Source organism: Myotis brandtii, unplaced genomic scaffold (assembly GCF_000412655.1).
Source record: "Myotis brandtii unplaced genomic scaffold, ASM41265v1 scaffold115, whole genome shotgun sequence".
Lineage (NCBI taxonomy): Eukaryota > Metazoa > Chordata > Mammalia > Chiroptera > Vespertilionidae > Myotis > Myotis brandtii.
Window position 1 is genome coordinate 18834869 of NW_005353967.1, and position 17637 is coordinate 18852505.

The window sequence follows — 17637 nt, forward strand, 5'->3', positions numbered from 1 at the left end:
ATGTGACTTCCTCAAGGGGAGGAACTGTGTCACATTCATTTTGAACCCCCAGTGCTCAGGTCTCCCCAGTTCTTATCTTCCCAGTAAATGTTTTTCAGCTAAATTGAACTAATGGGGGTCAGTTGTCCCCCAAGTTTTCTCCTCAGCCAGCCTCCTTGTAGGTCCCATTCTGGGCCTGCTTGTTTTTGTTTAGGACTCTTTGCTGCCTCTTGTTCAACCTAGACTTACCCCTTCTCACCCCCACCATTCTTCTCACCCTCACCCTCCACACCTACCTACCTGGACTCTGTCCTCTCCAACCTGAGGAGAAATTCACCTTTACTTCTCTGGCCAGCGTACTCCTTTTCTTCCCCAGGTAACAGCAGCTTTCAGATAATGGCCCTGATGGGTCCCACAATTCTGTATTTCACAGATCATTCATATTTCAAGACAGATTGTGAAATAGACTTTGCCAACTTAATAAAATATCAAAATTGTCATCCATTATCACCATAATGTCACATGAGAAATAACATCTAACAATAGCAAAAAAACAAAAATAATAAAAAACAACTCCCCAAAATAGGAAGTACATATTTTCAGGTTGAAGTTTGAAGGGTGCTTTCCCACAGAGCACGGTTGGGTATATAATTTTCTTTTTCTCATGGCAAGGTAGACTGGTCAAAATTTTGCCACAGATCAGTGTTGAGAACCACTATCTGGAAGAGAGAGATATTTGGGGCCTAATACAGTCATGAGTAAACATGTGCTCACATTACAGATGTATGTAGAGTTGGCTTTGATTAACAATATCTACAGCCGATCAAGAAGTCTAGGCCCTTCTTTCCTGTTCTCTACTTCCTAGGACCCTCACCTGTCTGCTCCTCAATTCTGACCCTACATCCCCTCATCCACTTTATTCTTCACTTTTGTTGGTTAACTGCTAATTCCTTAACAAGCTATAATCTTGCTGCCAGTTTAGGGAACTTGAATTAAGTTTGTGAATATTGTCACAATATCTGGGGATGGGAGGAGGACCCTGCCCTGTCCTAAGCACCAGGGCATTCCCTGGCCACTGGCCCAATCACACAGACTCTCACAATATTCTCAGATATTATGACAATAGTCAAAAACTATTTTTACTGGTAGAGTGAATGAAATTAGTCACCGGGATAACTTGTTATGGAGTCTTCCATTTCTTGGCCTTTGCTTTTGGAGGTAAATATTTAAAACATAGTCTGCCAGCAACAATGGTCAAAAACTGGTCAACCCAGGAGCAATGAGTAACCTAGTGGCCAGATTGTGTCTTAAATGCAATTTCCTACTAAAAGGAATCAGCGTCCTTGAGAAGTGATCCATTCCAGTACTGTACAGTATAAGCTGAGCCTGGAACCCTTTGTCATATCAGAAAGCAAGACAACAGCCTAAGTGGCCATCAGTAGATGAATGGATTAGAAAACTGTGGTACATCTACACGATGGAATATTATGCTGCTGTAAAAAAGAAGGAACTCTTACCATTTGCAACAGCATGGATGGAACTGGAGAGCATTATGCTAAGTGAAACAAGCCAGTCAATGAAGGAAAAATACCACATGATTTCACTCATTCATGGATAATAAAGACCATTACAAACTTTTGAACAATAATAGATACAGAGGCAGAGCTGCCTCAAACTGATTGTCAAACTGCAGTGGGAAGGCCAGAGAGGGTTGGGGGGCAGGAGGGAGGGGAGTAAGAGATCAACCGAAGGACTTGTATGCATGCATATAAGCATAACTAATGGACATAAGACACTGGGGGGTAAGGGAGGGCAGGGGATTGTCAAGGGCGGGGGGGGAAAAAGGACACATATGTAATACCCTTTGTAATACTTTTAGCAAAAAAAAAAAAAAATTAAAAAAAAGAAAGCAAGACAGCAAACAAAGACAATCAAGGTCCCGTCAAAAGGCCCAGTAGCAACTTAAAGGTACTCCCACTAACCCAGTGGTTGGCAAACTGCGGCTCGCGAGCCACATGTGGCTCTTTGGTCCCGTGGCATGGGCCACAAAGTTTCAATCGCACTGTACGTGCGTGCCTGCATGTGGTATTTTGAGGAAGAGCCACACTCAAGGGGCCAGTTTGCCGACCACTGCACTAACCAAAGATAAAAAAAATCTGAGAATGAAAAAGAATAACAGCCCTGGCTTGATGGCTCAGTTGGTTGGAACATCATCCCATATATCAAAAGTTGCGGGTTCAATTTCCACTCAGGGCACATACCTAGGTTTTGGGTTTGAGCCCGAGTCAGGGAGCTTATAGGAAGCAATCGATCAATATCTCTCTCTCACATCTCTCTCTCTCTCTCTCTCTCTCTCTCTCTCACACACACACACATTTTCTCTCTCTCTTTTTCTTTCTCTCAAATCAATAAAACATATCCTCAGGTGAGCATAAAGAAAGAATAACAAGTGTAATGTATTGAAGTATATAAAATATGTTAAAATCTATAGTATGTAAAGATAAAAAGTAATTGATAACTTCAGATGATGTTTGGAAATCTACAATAATAAAAGCATACTATGCTAATTAGACCGGACAGTTGAACGACTTTCCAGATGTCCTTCCGGACGAAGCCTGGGCTGCAAGGGCCGGGCGAGGCTGTGAGAGGCTGTGAGGGCTGAGCCTCTTGCACAGATTTTGTGGATCGGGCCTCTAGAGGTTAAATAAGAGGAAAGAATCAAATATTCATCTTGACTTTTCTGTTCCAACAATACCTCAAGGTAATCAAGTAGTTGTTAAGGCAAAGTTCTTTATAGAAGAATTGTAGCTAATAAATGCAGAAAGAACGATAGAATTATATCACTATATTGCAAACCCTTGATGAAATAATGGATCTAAACAACAATCCCTAATGGTTGCTCAAACCATTAGGTGAAAGGCCAGTGTGAAACTTTATATGATGAGTCAGGCTAACAATCCCTCAGCCTACTGATCAATTGTAAAATCACAAAAGAGGAGACCTCAGACATTATGTACCTCCTGATGTAATGCAACATTATGTTCAATGAAGTAGTCTTGCGAAAAAAATAGAACCCATATCTGATTAAGGCTCTAGATTTTAGTATGGGACATAGAGAACAGACGAATATGTTTAACTTTGGAAATGCATTTAGCAAGATCCAGAATATGGTAAATCTTATAGGAAAAATAATCTGACTTCCTCTATATAAATAACAATAAAAGGGGGGAGAACCTAGAGATTTAAAAATGCTTCAAAGGCATATGAACAAAATGCCGAGTATGTAATTTGCTTGGATTCTGAATACAAATCAAGTGCAGAAAAGAAGTTATTTGCAATTGGAAAAATCTGAATATCATTAGATGATTGATGATTTTAAGGAATTATTGTTACTTTTTTAGGTGTGATGATTGTATTGTGATTATTTTTTAAAGAGTCATTATTTTTTAGAGGTATATATTGAATTATTTACAAAAGAAAATATCTTATTTCTGTTTTTAAAAAATACACAAAAACAGTCAAGGAGGAGATGTGGGAAAGGTGCCTGGGTAAGCAACATTGGTCGGGTGCTGCCCACTGCAGCATGGACACATGGGGGTTTATTGTATAGTCTCTCTACTTTTGTGTTTATTGGTGATTTTCCATAATAAAAACTAAAACCTTAGCTTCCCCACAGTTTTCAGGATTATGCTTTCCTGCCAGAATCTGTCTGTGGTAGGATTACCACCTGTGAAGTAAAACCAACAGCTTGCCTTCCATGAACTGACAGTGGGCAACCTGCAAGTCCGTGCTGCTTAACTTTAATGTGCCCCACAACTGAGATACCCTGAGGCCCTTTTCCGGAAGACTGCATTGTTTATTTAGTAACATGTACGTGGAAGTGGGGGCAAAAAACTAGTTTCTTTTCTAGTCGCTTTGTAAAAACAAAGAGGGAAAAGGGACAAAGCTAGTTTAACTCGGGCCTTGCCACTTCTCATTGAAGCAGGTAGGAACAACAGTAACAGCTAACACTTCTGAACGCAAGTCACTGTGCTAAGCCAGCTACATTGCATCCAACAACACTCTGAGATAGGTACTATTATTATCCCCATTTCACAGCTAAATGAACAGAAGTTTAGAGAATTGAAATAGCACCCTTCTTCCACCCATGAGCCTGCTAAACCCACTAGATCAGCAGTTCTCAATCTGTGAGTCGCGACCCCTTTGGGGGTCGAATGACCCTTTCACTGGGGTCGCCTAAGACCATCGGAAAACACATATGTAATTACATATTGTTTTTGTGATTAATCACTATGCTTTAATTGTGTTCAATTTGTAACAATGAAAATACGTCCTGCATATCAGATATTTACATTACGATTCATAACAGTAGCAAAATTACAGTTATGAAGTAGCAACGAAAATATTTTTATGGTTGGGGGTCACCACAACATGAGGAACTGTATTAAAGGGTCGCGGCATCAGGAAGGTTGAGAACCACTGCACTAGATAGATCTGCTTCCTACTCTGTAGCCTTTAATTCTGTTCCTCAGACTCATAATTGCAGCTGCCACATTTGAGCGCCCACTATGTTCCAGTAATTTGTCACTTACTTACAGCAATTCACTTTCTTCCTCACTCAAACCCTGGGAGTTGGGGGGTCCTATCCCCTTCATTTCTTAGATGAAGAAACAGAGGCTCAGAGAAGTAACCTGCCTAAGACGACAATTCCAGCAATGGATTAGGGTTTCAAGCAGGCCCCAAAGCCTGCCTCTGAATCACTACCCTGCTATCTAAGGCTCAAATGGTTCCTCCTCTGTCCCCCACTATACGGCTTGTTCCCTCACTTTTGGTTCCAATGCCATGATGTCATGCAAGCTTATTGAGGGTAGGGATGGTGTTCATTCAGCAAATACCTGTCAGGCACCTATGTCCAGGCACCAAACCTTCCACAGAGCCTAGCACGCGGTGCTTCACAACTGTCATCTGAACAGCGTCGCAGTTCTTAAGATAAGGGTGAGACAAACCACTATTTACAGTCAATATTTTAAAAATATAGTATGTAATTATTCCTCACCCCACCCCCAATTTTTACCTAAGTAAAACAGTATCTATTACACTGGAAATCATTGTTTTGAGTATGTTATAGCCAGAGCAAATGTAAAAATGTCACCAGAACTGGCCCATGGTGCAAAACCCTGACAGTAATGTGGTATGGGGGGGCAGGTTAGGGTCAGAAACCTGTGACATTTTGAGGCAGAGAAAAGCCAAGAGGCCCTTAACCGTGTTCTTTCTCTGGAGTTAGCACTTCTCTTCTAGATTCTTTAAAATTATAAATAGCCACTCTAGCCCTTTTTAATGTAACACTGCTGAAAATATATAATTGTTCGAAGTGGAAAAGGGAAAAGAATCACTCTTCATTATTTAATGCAAATGAACCAAATTGGAAAAATTCCATGTTTCCTCCTCTGAAAAATCTATGTCTCTTATTTTCACCATTCTCAGTCCCTTGTTTTATATCATTTACACTCAATTCAGAAAATGCCTGTCTAAATTCGCTTTCTTAGCTTAAGTTACTAACCCCTTGTTCTTGTATTTGACACTAAATCAAATAGCCTTGAAACAATTATCCTCTCTATTCCCTTCAGAATTGTCTATACTTTAATGAGTTCCCACTTAATCTCCTCTTTGCCAAAGAATACCACTCTGAATAGCTAAGATCCTTAAATCCCCGTGTGGCTCCCTCTGCCCTCTGCGGTACCTTCTCCATTTCTGTAATATCCTTTTGTAATAAGGTCTCTGGAACTGTGCATAGTATTCCAAATGTGGCCTCGCTGGTCCTCACAAAGAACCTGGATAATTCCCTGAATTTATAGTCAATCCTCTTCCTAAGCATCTTCAAATGGGAGCTTTTGCACTGTCTTTATTGCCATTAAACTCTGAAAATTTAAAATGCTGAGTTTCTTTCTACTCCCATTTTATCCATCCAAATTTCTAGTTTCCAAGTGCACTAGGGAATTCTGGACCATTTTCACAATTAAATATGTACTTTTAAAAAATGCATATCATATCAGAGAGTAGGAGCTACAGACTTTCTTTGGGGAGCCAGTGACTAAATAGGGGATCTTTCCTTTGGGAGATTAACACTGGGTTTGTTTGCATAGACCCCATCCCTTACTCCTCCCTAGTGCCTCCTTCAGAGGACACATCCTTGAAGACCAGGATGGAGTGGAAGAGAAATAGCATAGGCTACTCAAAGATGTACATTCTTGAGTAGAACATTTGGTGAACGAGGTCTTTGAAAAGATCTCTAGGGGCCAAAGAATACAGATGCTTCAAATGGTTTTGCATCTAATCTCAAACAGGCACTTCTGCGCACACACACATACACACACATACATAAATGCACACACCTTCTATATCCCAGTTAGTCATTCTAAAACATGATCTCAGCCCTCTTTGGGCTTCAGTCTTATGTGGGAGACAGATATTAATGGTATGGACAACTAATGGAGTATACAAAATGAAATAAGCTTTTACAGGAGCCTGATCCAGTCTGGGGGGATTAGGACAGCCTCTCCTAAGGAAGTGATACTTGAACTGACATGGGAGTATGAATAGAGTTCTCTAACTGGCTTGAAGGTGAGGGTGGGCTGAGCGTTCCAGGCAGTGTGAACTACTTGTGCAAAGGCCTTGTGGATTTTTGGGAAAATGAAGCAATGCCAGTTTGGCTGAAGAGCAGAGATTGAATTAGAATGGTATAAGAAATGCTCAAGATAGGTAGGGCCAGACAATGCAAGGCCATGGTAAGGATTTTTTTTCCTATGAGCAATGGGGACCACAGAAGGATATGGATTAAGGGAGTGTTTTGAAAGCAGATTTGTGTTTTGAAACGTTCTCCTAGGCTGGCTCATGGAGAGTGGATGAGAGTGTGGCAAATACCTGTGATATACTGTGTCACATCCCTCTGGCCACCTGACTTGGTGGGCAGTTCCATGCACTAATGCCAGTATCCCACATTGCACATGTGGGAAGGGTCTCTACACTCTGCTTTCTCCTGAGCTGCAGAAGGATGCTCATCAGCAGACAGGTATACACCAGACATGTCCCTACACGCAAGCCCAACCAATGAGGGACCAGATGAGTGGATAGATGCTCCAGTCTCCCCCTCCTCTGGAGCAACAATTCGGAGGCACACTCTGCATGGCCCCTGAGAGGATCCTCAGTGGGACTGAGCCTCAGCTGCCAACCATAGTAGCCAACTATTTTGCAAACATGTATTGCTTTCTTCCTTCACTACCTTACTTTCTCCTCTACTTTACTTCTGCTTCCTGTGCTCACCTCCCAAGTCAGCTACCTATACCCAAGTCCTGGTCTCAAGTCTGCTTTGGGTGGAATTGAAACCAAGCCAGAGAGTGCTAAGTGGATGGAACTGCAGCCTTAAAGATCTAGCTGTGAAGCTGCTTATGTAATGGAAAACCAAACAAAATCCAAATTGCTTTGTATGGTGTCCCAGTCATCTGCTGCTGTGTGATGAATCACCCCAAAACTTAGTGGCTTAAAACAACAACAATCATTTTGCTATTATTTACTCTCACAGTTCAAGTGGTTGAGAAAGCTCAGCTAGAAAGTTATTGCTTGGGGTCACTCACCTGATTGCAGACAGAGTGGCTAAGGATGGCGTCATCTTTAGGGCTTCCTGACTCATATGCCTGAAAATTGATGTTAGCTGCTAGTTGTGATTTAGCTGAAAAATCTACTTGGCCTCTCCACCGGGTCTGGGCTTCCTAACAGCATAGTGACTGGGTTCCTAGAGCAGGCATTCCAAGAGAGAGTGCCAGAAGGAGCTGTCATCTGTTCTAATCCAGCCTCAGAAGTCACACAGCATCATTTCTGTGGCATTCTATTCATTCAAAGTGAGGGACTAAGGCTAGCCCATATTTAAGGGGAGGGGAATGAGATTCTACATGTTAATGGGAGGAGTATCAGAGAATCTGATATGGGAACATGCTTTGAGAGTGGACCCTCTAAATGAATTCCCAGCCTAGTTTTATATCTGTTGTCAAGACACCCATAAGAGAGGATTTAACCTTTCATGGAATGCTTCTGTGAGAGTCTGATATTTATGCAACACATCAGGACACATGGCTGAATCTGTCTCTCCAAATTGCTCCTGCTCACTATGGGGGAGATTGCTGCTTGGCACTAAAGCAGGGAGGGAAGAATTGGAGCTCTTAGTTTATCCAAGAGTGAGGGGTATCAGGGAAATCAGCCAACTTCTTTCCTATGATATAGGCTGCTTAATCAAGAGAAAGTAGAAGGAAAAATATATTAATGACATATTCAAGTTTTTGAAATTGAACTTAGAAATAGCCTTGGTTAATGATTTATTTTTCAACATGAAAATTCTCTTTATATTGACTATTTTGCTCTCACAAATGTCAAGCCATTTATTCTATGGTTAAGCTGCCCATATTTTCATGAAAATATTTCCTTTTAAATGTTAAAAGATATCAACCCTGAAATCAATTCATTTTCTTCTTGTGCTAAAAATGAGAATATCATAGCAGAACACAGTCTAATTGATGCTAACAGGGATCAGTGGGGAAAAAAGGAGACCCTAAGTCTTCTATTTGATTTTCCTTTTAAGACTCTCAATTGAATAATAGTAGCTATTTTGAATTCATCTATGCTCATTGACCTAACTTGTCAGAAATCAATTAATAATCAATCAATATGTTCTTTGAACTATGCAATGAATTTGAGAACACTCAATTCAAATTCTAGTATGATCACAGTGACCCTACTCCAGCCACTTATCCTTAGTTAAATTGCTTCTCAGTTTCTTAATCTGTCAATAATGGCACTGATGCTTTTGCCGTCACAAAAATAAGTTGATTTGCAAAGCATAATCCCTAATGTTTAGTTGTGTTCTCTTGATATTCTCTACCTGTAATTCCAGAAGTAGCTACGAGGGAAAAAGAAAAAGGGTAGTGTAGATTCAACTTGTAGATTTACTCTGACTCATGAACACTGATGTCTCAGATATCATATAGGTAGTTGGGTCTTTTCCATTAAAAAAAAAAAAACCACCCTATTTATAATTTAAGACAACTGCTGGGTAACAAAATACCCCAAAATTTAGTGGCAAAGAACAATACTTTATTTTAGTTTTATATGCATCATGATGTTGTGGTGAGGAATTCAGACAGGACAATGAGGATGGCTCACCTCAGCTTTATGATGCCTAGGCCCTCAGCTGGGATAACTTAGAGAACTAGGACTTGGAAAGCTGGTGGCTGACTGGGGCTTTGTCTCTCTCTCTCTCCCTCCCTCTCTCCTTCAAGATACATAACTGAATTTGTTCCTCCACCTATCCTTTCCATACAGCTAGTCTGGGTTTATTCACAGTATGAAAGTCTCAGGGTAGTTACATTTCTTACATGACAACTGAGAAACTGTCTCTAAAAAAGACAGAAACCAGAAGATAGAAGTTAAAATGTTGTCCCGAAGTAACACAGTGCTAACTCCATCATAGTCTATTGGTCAAAGAAGAATCCACACAGATTCAAGAGGAAGGATGACAGACCCCATGCATCAACAGGAAGGGTTTTGAAGAATCTAAGCCATCTTTAATACACCACACTTAATTACATTCAACTATGCTTTACAATGTAGCAGGTACTCTATAGCTTCTGATAATGGAAGAGAAGCCCCTATTGGACTAAGCCTATTGTTATCTTTGACTCAAAGATAACAACTGTGAACACTGGACAAAATATAAACAAATACCTAACTGGCACTGAATAGCAACCAAAAGCAGACACTGGAAGGGAGCCAGCAATTGGAGGAAGGAAAGGCATAGGTGAATTTTTTATGATTTTTTTACTTATGAGCAGGTCCTAGTCCATGCTGAGCAGGGCAGCTACCACTAGAAGGTCTGATGTCCTACTGGCATAAAAAAATAAGAGGAAATAATTCAGAGGTACCACAGCAGCCTAATAAAGAGAGAGCCTCAAATTTTGTGTATAAACTCTGCCAAAGTCTCTAGCTGACCACTGAACTACTCGTATATAGGGCAGACTGCAAGCAGTCCAGGTAAGACTGAAAGTGCTGAATGAGATTTCAGCTGCTGTCTAGCCAAGTTATCGGCCTGTTTTATTAAAATAAAAAGCAATAATTTTCAGAAGGGTAAAACAGAATCCAGGGTCTTTATAGTGTGTCACTCAATGTCCAGAATATAATCCAAGTGTATAAATACATTAGAAAATGTGATCCAGACTCAAGAGAAAGTGAAATCATTGAAGATCAACCCAAAGATGTCCCACATATTGAAATGAGCAGGCAAGGAGTTTAAAACAGCTATTATAACTATATGCTCAAGGACATAAAGGAACATAGCTTTTATGAATGAACAAACAGGAAATCTCAGCAGAGAAATAGAAATTATAAAGAAAGAACCAAATGGAAATCTTAGAAATGAAAAATAAAATATCTAAAATAAAAATTCACTGGTTGGGCTTAGAAGAAGAATAGAGGTAACAAAGGGAAGAGTCAGTGAACAGAAATGATTCATTCTGAAAAACAGAGAGAGAAAAAACAAACATGAACAGATCCTTAGAAATCTGTGGAACAATAACAGAAAGTTTAACACATATGAAATTATAATCCCAAAAGTTGAGGAGACAGGGAATAGGGAAGGAAAATATTTGAAGAAATAATGATCAAAATCTGGTGGAAGTTATAGATTTACAAATTCAAGAAGCTCAGTGATTCACAAAATGGATAAAATTATAGTCAAACTTCTGAGAAAATGAGATCAAGAGAAAAATCTTGAAAACTGCTACAGAAAAATAACAAAGAAACAGTAATAAGAATTAAGACTGACTTTTGTCAGAAACAACAAAGGTCAAGAGAAATCTTGAAAGTGCTAAAATAAAACCATCACTGTCAACCCTGAATTCTATATCCAGTAAAAATAGTCTCTAAGAATGAAGAGAATATAAAGGTAAAAACAATAGAACACCAAAGGAAATGATACATTGCTAACTCTACTTGAACTTACTAATAGTTAAATTTGGGTATAAATATGTATTTTGTCAAGCCCTATTTCTGCCCCCTGTGTGTCAGAGCATTGCAAGCTTATTGACTGAATAGTAATAACGAGCTATAATTCTGAGCAAATACTCTGCGCCAGGATCCGTCTATGGATATTACATTTAATCCTGATCCTTATCAACAGTTGTGGCTGTTATTATCGGGATAAAATTGCAGATGAGAAAATAGTCAGAGAAACTAATTACCAGTAATGTGTCCAAGGTCACATAGCTAGTTAGTGTGACCCAGGCCCAAGTAGAGGTCCTTGTCGGCTTGAATAATATTTCATGGACATTTATAGATAGCTTGAAAATTGACAAAGTCCCTTATGAACCCCTTCTAAAATCTTTCTTACACTATTTAAGGAGCTAACTTTTTATTTTAAAGGCAAACATAAAAACATTTCGGGTTAGCACCCTGATAGTCTCTCAATTGCCTGCAAACAGCCTGCCTTCTCCCTCTCCCCACATGCTCCTTCCTTTAGCAATAGAGAACACCCAACAGCCCACAACACAACTGCTGTTTCAGCTGGCACAGAGCTGCTCAGCTAGAGACTGTTTCTTCCAGCCTCCTTTGAAGCTCGGCGTGGGCCATGTGATCAATTTTGGGCAAATGGGATATGAGTGGACACAGGTATGACCAGTCAACTTCTGGTCAGGTTCTTAAAGAAAAACACACTTGCCTTAGACCTTCTATTCCCCCTTTCCCGAGGGCTGGAAAATGCAACCGTGAGCCTCTGCTTTGGACCTGGAAGTGGAAGCCACGTGTGAAAGGTGCAGGAGAGCCAATCTGTGCGCCAGCCCTCAAAGCTGCTCTGAATGGCTTACTGCTGCACCAGGCATGGAACACCCATATAACAATGTAAAAACAACAACAACAAAAAGTTAAAAAATTTCAAAGGCATTTATTGAAAACCTGGCCATGTGGCCATCTCTGTGTGTCCTCATTTCTAAAGTAGGGTGATCATTTTACTTTCCTCACAGGGCTGGCCTGAGGGCGGAGTAAGATAATGTGCATAAACATTAGCACAGTGCCTGGTACAGAGCAAGAGCCCACACATGCTACATTTATTGTGTGTCATGGGCTAGATTTGAATATAGACACAGCCTTTTCCTTTATATACTGGGTGTCCTCAGACACGTGGTTAATGAATGCTGTCGATCTAAGAACAGAGACAGAAGAATTTGTAGATGCTAGGACTTGTGCTAATGATATCATAGGGTATTTTAACCGTTATTTGACAACCCTTCTTTCTCAGCATTTTCAACTCTTCATCTCCCTTAAAAGAATGGATGGTGTTTTAAAAAACATTTTCTTCTATAGTTGTGAGGGATATATATATATATATTCAGGATTATTCTTAGAAAATTAATCTCTCATTTTGAGGCCAGCTCACTACTAGATTACTAGAATGATAAACTCCTATTGGTAAAAGAATACTATTTTCTTACCAAATTACTAGAGCTCCCCCTCCCTAATCTGAGCTTCTCTCAATTCTCTTTCAACAGAATATGTAATGCATTTAGAAGGTGACAGCATGGTGTGACTGCTCAACATTCCATTCGTGTCTTCAGCACCAACAGAGGAAAGGTTAGAGATATAAGGGCAGCCCCTTGTTTATTGCAATTTCACAGCAGTGGCAAATGCCACAGCACTAGGGCTGGCAGCAGGAATTAGTTAAAACCTGGCAGCAAAGCTTCCTTTCCCCTCACTGCTTCATATCTTTTCAGAGTGGAGATATATGTTAATTTGTGAAAATGAGGACTAAAAGAAGGACAAAGAGAGGAGGGCTTGGGAGAGCTAAGGCAGGGACGGGAGCCAGATTAGTAAATGAGGAGGAGAAACCAGAGAGAAGGAATGAGGAAAAGGGAGAGAAGGGAAGAAGGGGCAGAGGATAGAGCGATGTACAGTATGGGTAGAGGTGGACTTGCCTTTTAAAAGAAAAAGGTGGAGGAGAGGAGTCGTTGAAGAAGAGGAGTCATTTCAATTTTCTCTCTCTGGCAATGACATAAGAAATGGGGGAGATATATAGTAATAATCTCAAAACTAATAAAGCAGGCAAGTCTGAGTCTAGACTTACTTTTTAGCATTTGGAAAATTCAAAAGAGCACTATTTGTATCAATTCTAAGGTAGTCATTTCCCTGCCTCTCCTCCTCCCCCATCCTGCTTCCAGTGACATGTTATTTCCATACCCTTAAATCTAGGAATAAGTCAGAAACTTCAACTCCTCAACCCTAAACACCAGCTTTCCAGAGGGCTTCGTTACCTGGATTGGCCAGGACATGGGGATGGTTTAAGTGAAGGAGGTGCTGGGAAACTGGGTCATATGTTGGTGGAACCCTTGTGCTATGGGGCCCTGGTGTTCAGAATAAGATGTGGTACATACTAGAATATACAATGGAATACTATTCAGCCATAAGAAAAGATGAAATATTGCCACTTGCGACAACATGGATACTTGAAAGTATCATGCTAAAAATCTGTATAATTTTATTAACCAATGTCACCACGATAAATTCAATTTTTAAAAAAAGGGCCTCTTACCTGCTAGAATTCCCCCATTACCTGAGGTCGCTGCCTCCATTCCAAAGGCCTTGCCAGTCCTGCCTCTCGGGGGAGGGGGGAGGGTGGGTGGGGTAGAGGGGGGCTGCTCAGTTGCTACAGAAAAGGCAGGGTTAACTTGCCTCTCTGTTATTCCATGGTAGGAAAAAAGTAAAAGAAAAATGCAAAACTTGAGAGAAAAGGGGACTTGAAAACTCAAGGATGACAATAGACTGTGAAATCTGAACCCAAATTTCTAGTCATTTCTCTTACTAATTCTGGCTCAGCAATTATGAAGCGATTGCCTTTGGAACAAACAATTTATCTTTCAACAACTATTCCAGGTTCAAGAAGACCTAGAACAGGGGAGCATTAATGTTTAAGTAGGCACATATGGCTCTATCTTCTTTCCCAGTTTAAAAGAATTGTATTTACAAAAGCTTCTGATGAATAACTTTGGTTAGTGTCTGGGTTGGCTTGTCACGTGGAGCGCTGGTACCCACACTGGGGCTGGGTGACTTCATTCCTCCACCCTTCCAATGTCTTACCTTTGAACTGTCACAGGCCAGCCCCTTCTTTTACTTCCCTCTCATGATTCAATTCCCTTCGCAAAACCTGAAGAAAGCCAGGAAAACGCCTTGTGTGCAGCTGGAGCCTCAGCTCTGACACCACCGGAAGGCGAATCCAGACCACCTTTCATCAGCCATCTCCCTGCAGCGGAAGGACTGTCAGAGGCCGAAGTGCTTTCACCAGCTCCAATCACGCCTGACTCATTCCCAAGAACCTGCCAAGGAAATTGCTCGACTCCCCACCAGTGGCTTGAACCTTTCACTTCCATTTGAGACAGATTTGAGTTGACTTGTCAAAGACTGACATATAGTTTTCCATTGAATTTAAAAGAAAAAAAACCATACCAAGTTGCTGACTACTTCCTCTATGGTATAGCGTTGAGTTTTAAGTGTTGTTTGCTGATTTCTCATACCTGTCCCCAATATAAATAATAGAAATATTTTGGAAAACCAGTCATCAGCTAGTAGTGAATGGTTTTATATAGAAAGAACCCATTTGTCACTAGGGATGAAGGCAGCATAGTTTTTGGTTATAAACTCAAGGTCTGGAGCCAGATTACTTCAGTTCAAATCTCAGCTCCACCATTTACTACTTCTGGGATCCTGGGAAAGTTATTTAATCTATCCCTCAGCTTCTTCAACTATAGAACACAAGCATTAATAATAGCATGAATTTTGTAGAGTTGTGAGGATTAAATAAGCTCACAGTTATCCAGCACATAGTAAACACTCTACTTTTATTAACTATTATTATTATTACTAGGGGCCCATGCACAAATTTGTGCACCTTGAAAGGAACTGTGGGCCGTGAGGCTGCGGTGGGCACAGGGGCCGGTCTCAGCCCATCCTCTGTGCCCCTGCTTGGCCCCTCCCACCCTGGCCCCCTGGCCCCTGTCTGCCGGCAGCCCCACTCCTGCCACCGCCAACGCAGCTCAGCCCCGCTTGCACCCACTGCTGGCACCAGCCCTAATCCGCACCATCAGCGGGTGTGAGCAGTGGCTCCAGCACTGGCAGTGGGTGCGAGTGGGGCTGGCACTGGCAGCAGGTGGGAGCACCCAGCAGGACCACAGCGCAAAGAATTTTCAGTAACCACCAGAGGCTCGCCCCAATGACAGTGACCAGTGCCCCGCCGTGGTCTGGTGCCCCTGCTCACCTGCTCCACCATCCTGCTGCAGCCGATGCCTGCCATGCTCCGCGTGCCCCCTGGTGATCAGTGCACATCATAGCGACCGGTTGTTCAGTTGTTCTGCTGTTCCGTCTATTTGCATATTAGGGTTTTATATATGTAGATGGTTGTTATCATGATTATGTATCCTTTGGGAAACATATGGGGGTCTCAGTGGCTGAGAGAGCCATACCCAGGAGTAGGAGCCCTGAGTTAAATGACCCCATCTTCCAATTGTCTTTCAACTATGATTACTCACTGTAATAGAGAGAAAAGATGAACAAACAATTAAGGTGGTACTTCCCAGCCCTGCTGGTTAAACCTCCCTGACAGCTACAGATGAAGGGATTCCTAAGAGGGGCTTCTGCTGGGCCAAAGAAGCTCACAAAATACAGGTTTACCGATTATGTTATTGTGAGTTTAGGTATGAGACCAGCTGTCCCCAAATGAAACATTTAGAGCTATAGTCACATTTATTAGCACAGAATTGATTTACAAAACTCAAGGAGGGCACGGAATTCCTATGAACTGTAAATTAGTAAATTGCTTTTTAATCTACCATAAAAGATCACTGAAAAGTCCTTTTAAAATCAAAGGTCTGCTAATTCAATCATGAACACATTTGCCCAATGGTGCTCAAGGCAAGAGGAAATCTTAAATGCTGTGCAATTGCCATTTAAGACATATAATTTAAGGAATGATTTAAGTTTAATTACAATATCGAATGCAGATATATGCTATTTTGAGGAGACATTGGCCTTAACACTAATATTTGCTTTCAAAATATTTTTTGAAATATTGCATTGTGTGCTTTCTGATCAGACCTACTTCTCTGTGAGCCACAGAAGACAACAGTGAAAACGGCTGTCCTTTTGGGGGCAGAGTGTGTGCTCCCTAAGCTTCAGGGTAGAGAGAGGACAAGAGAAGAAGAGGTTGAGTTAACCGGGAGTAGGGACTGCAGGATACACACTCCATCAGAAATAGGATTTGCTCTAGTTCAACAATATGCCCTCATGTTATAGATGCAGAAACGGAGACACAGAAAGGTGAGGTGATTTGCTAGCCATCAGTTAAGGCCCAAAGTCAGAACTAAAACTCAGTCCTTCCTCTTAATTCACCAGCTCTCAAATTCGAACGTGCTTAGAAATTATCTGGAGATCTTCTCAGTATGGCGATTCCTGCCCCTTTCATTTTGACTCTGCAGGACTGAGGTGCAGTTGCATCTTTAACAAATTCAGGCGATATGAATGCAAGTGGATCCAGAGACCACATTTTGAGAAATTCTGCTCTAGATCAGGTGTCTTATGGCAGATGCTTTTCAATTTATGAAGCTATTCAGCTAATCAATCCAGAAGTGAAAGCCCTTTGAAAAGTTGCACAAATGCGCCTGCAATATTCCCGGGCTGGTAAACGTTGCTCCTCAGTACACATTTCTACTCACAGGAGGACCCGGGAGCAGCATCCTTACCAGGGTGCTGGGTAGAATTGCAGAATCTCAGACACTACCACAGACCACATAGACCGAATAAGTCAAATCTTCATGATAACAAAATCCTTCGGTGATTTTGAATGCACAGCAAAGTTTGAGAAGCACTGATGCAAGGTCCAGGAGCCTGCTCTGGTTATCTATCGCTGCATAATACATTACCACAAAACCTTGTAGTATACAAACACAACAATACTATTTTCTCTCATGATTTTACGGGTTAGGACTCACCTGGACAATTTGTTCTCTTCCATGGTGATCAGCACAACCAGACCTGGGGCCTCGCATCTCCTTTATACGGCATATTCTGGGGCTGGAATGTTCAATATGCTGCCTTCATTCACATGACTGGAATTTGGGCTGAAATGGGCGGAAACTGGGATGTGGAAAGCAATGTTCTATTTTCATGTAAGGTGGTCTCAGGAGAGTCAGACTTCTTACCCAGCAGCTGACTTCCCCTAGGGTGAGGGCTCAGACACTGGTCATGAGCCACACAGCCCACCCACATTCCAGGGGAGGAAACATGGACCACAACTCTCCGTCTCTAACTTACCACAGAGCTTACTAGCAGTGCAAGGGAAATGCTTAGGGTTGTGAAGCACCTGGAGCCAGTCCATCATCCAAGAGCCAGGCTGTGAGGTCCAAACTGCAAATAGCATGAGAGGTGAGAAAAAGGGAGATTAGCTGGAAAAGGCTTTCCAGGAGGAGATGGGACTCAAATTGGTCTTAGAAGCATGAATAGGGGCTGGTCAAGGAGAAAGAAAGGAAACGGTCATTCCAGAATAATTTCTAGATCTACCACAGCCTCGGGCTAGTTTGT

General features: G+C 41.4%; 1 protein-coding gene and 1 long non-coding RNA gene across 2 annotated transcripts in view; both read right to left on the bottom strand.

Annotated features, from left to right (window-relative positions):
* TBCA (tubulin folding cofactor A) overlaps positions 1–17086 on the bottom strand; it is a 182078-nt gene extending 164992 nt beyond the window's left edge. Inside the window, exon 1 of the mRNA XM_014549992.1 lies at positions 17049–17086. Within this exon, the coding sequence (XP_014405478.1) occupies positions 17049–17071 (23 nt within the window). The 5' untranslated portion in view covers positions 17072–17086. The remainder of the gene's footprint in view (positions 1–17048) is intronic.
* On the bottom strand, positions 7609–15349 carry LOC106728267. Its single transcript, XR_001364547.1, has 3 exons — positions 15320–15349; positions 8049–8163; positions 7609–7670 (listed from the first exon to the last, which is right to left on the bottom strand). It is a non-coding gene; the product is annotated as an uncharacterized LOC106728267 (long non-coding RNA).
* Positions 17087–17637: the final 551 nt, after the last annotated feature.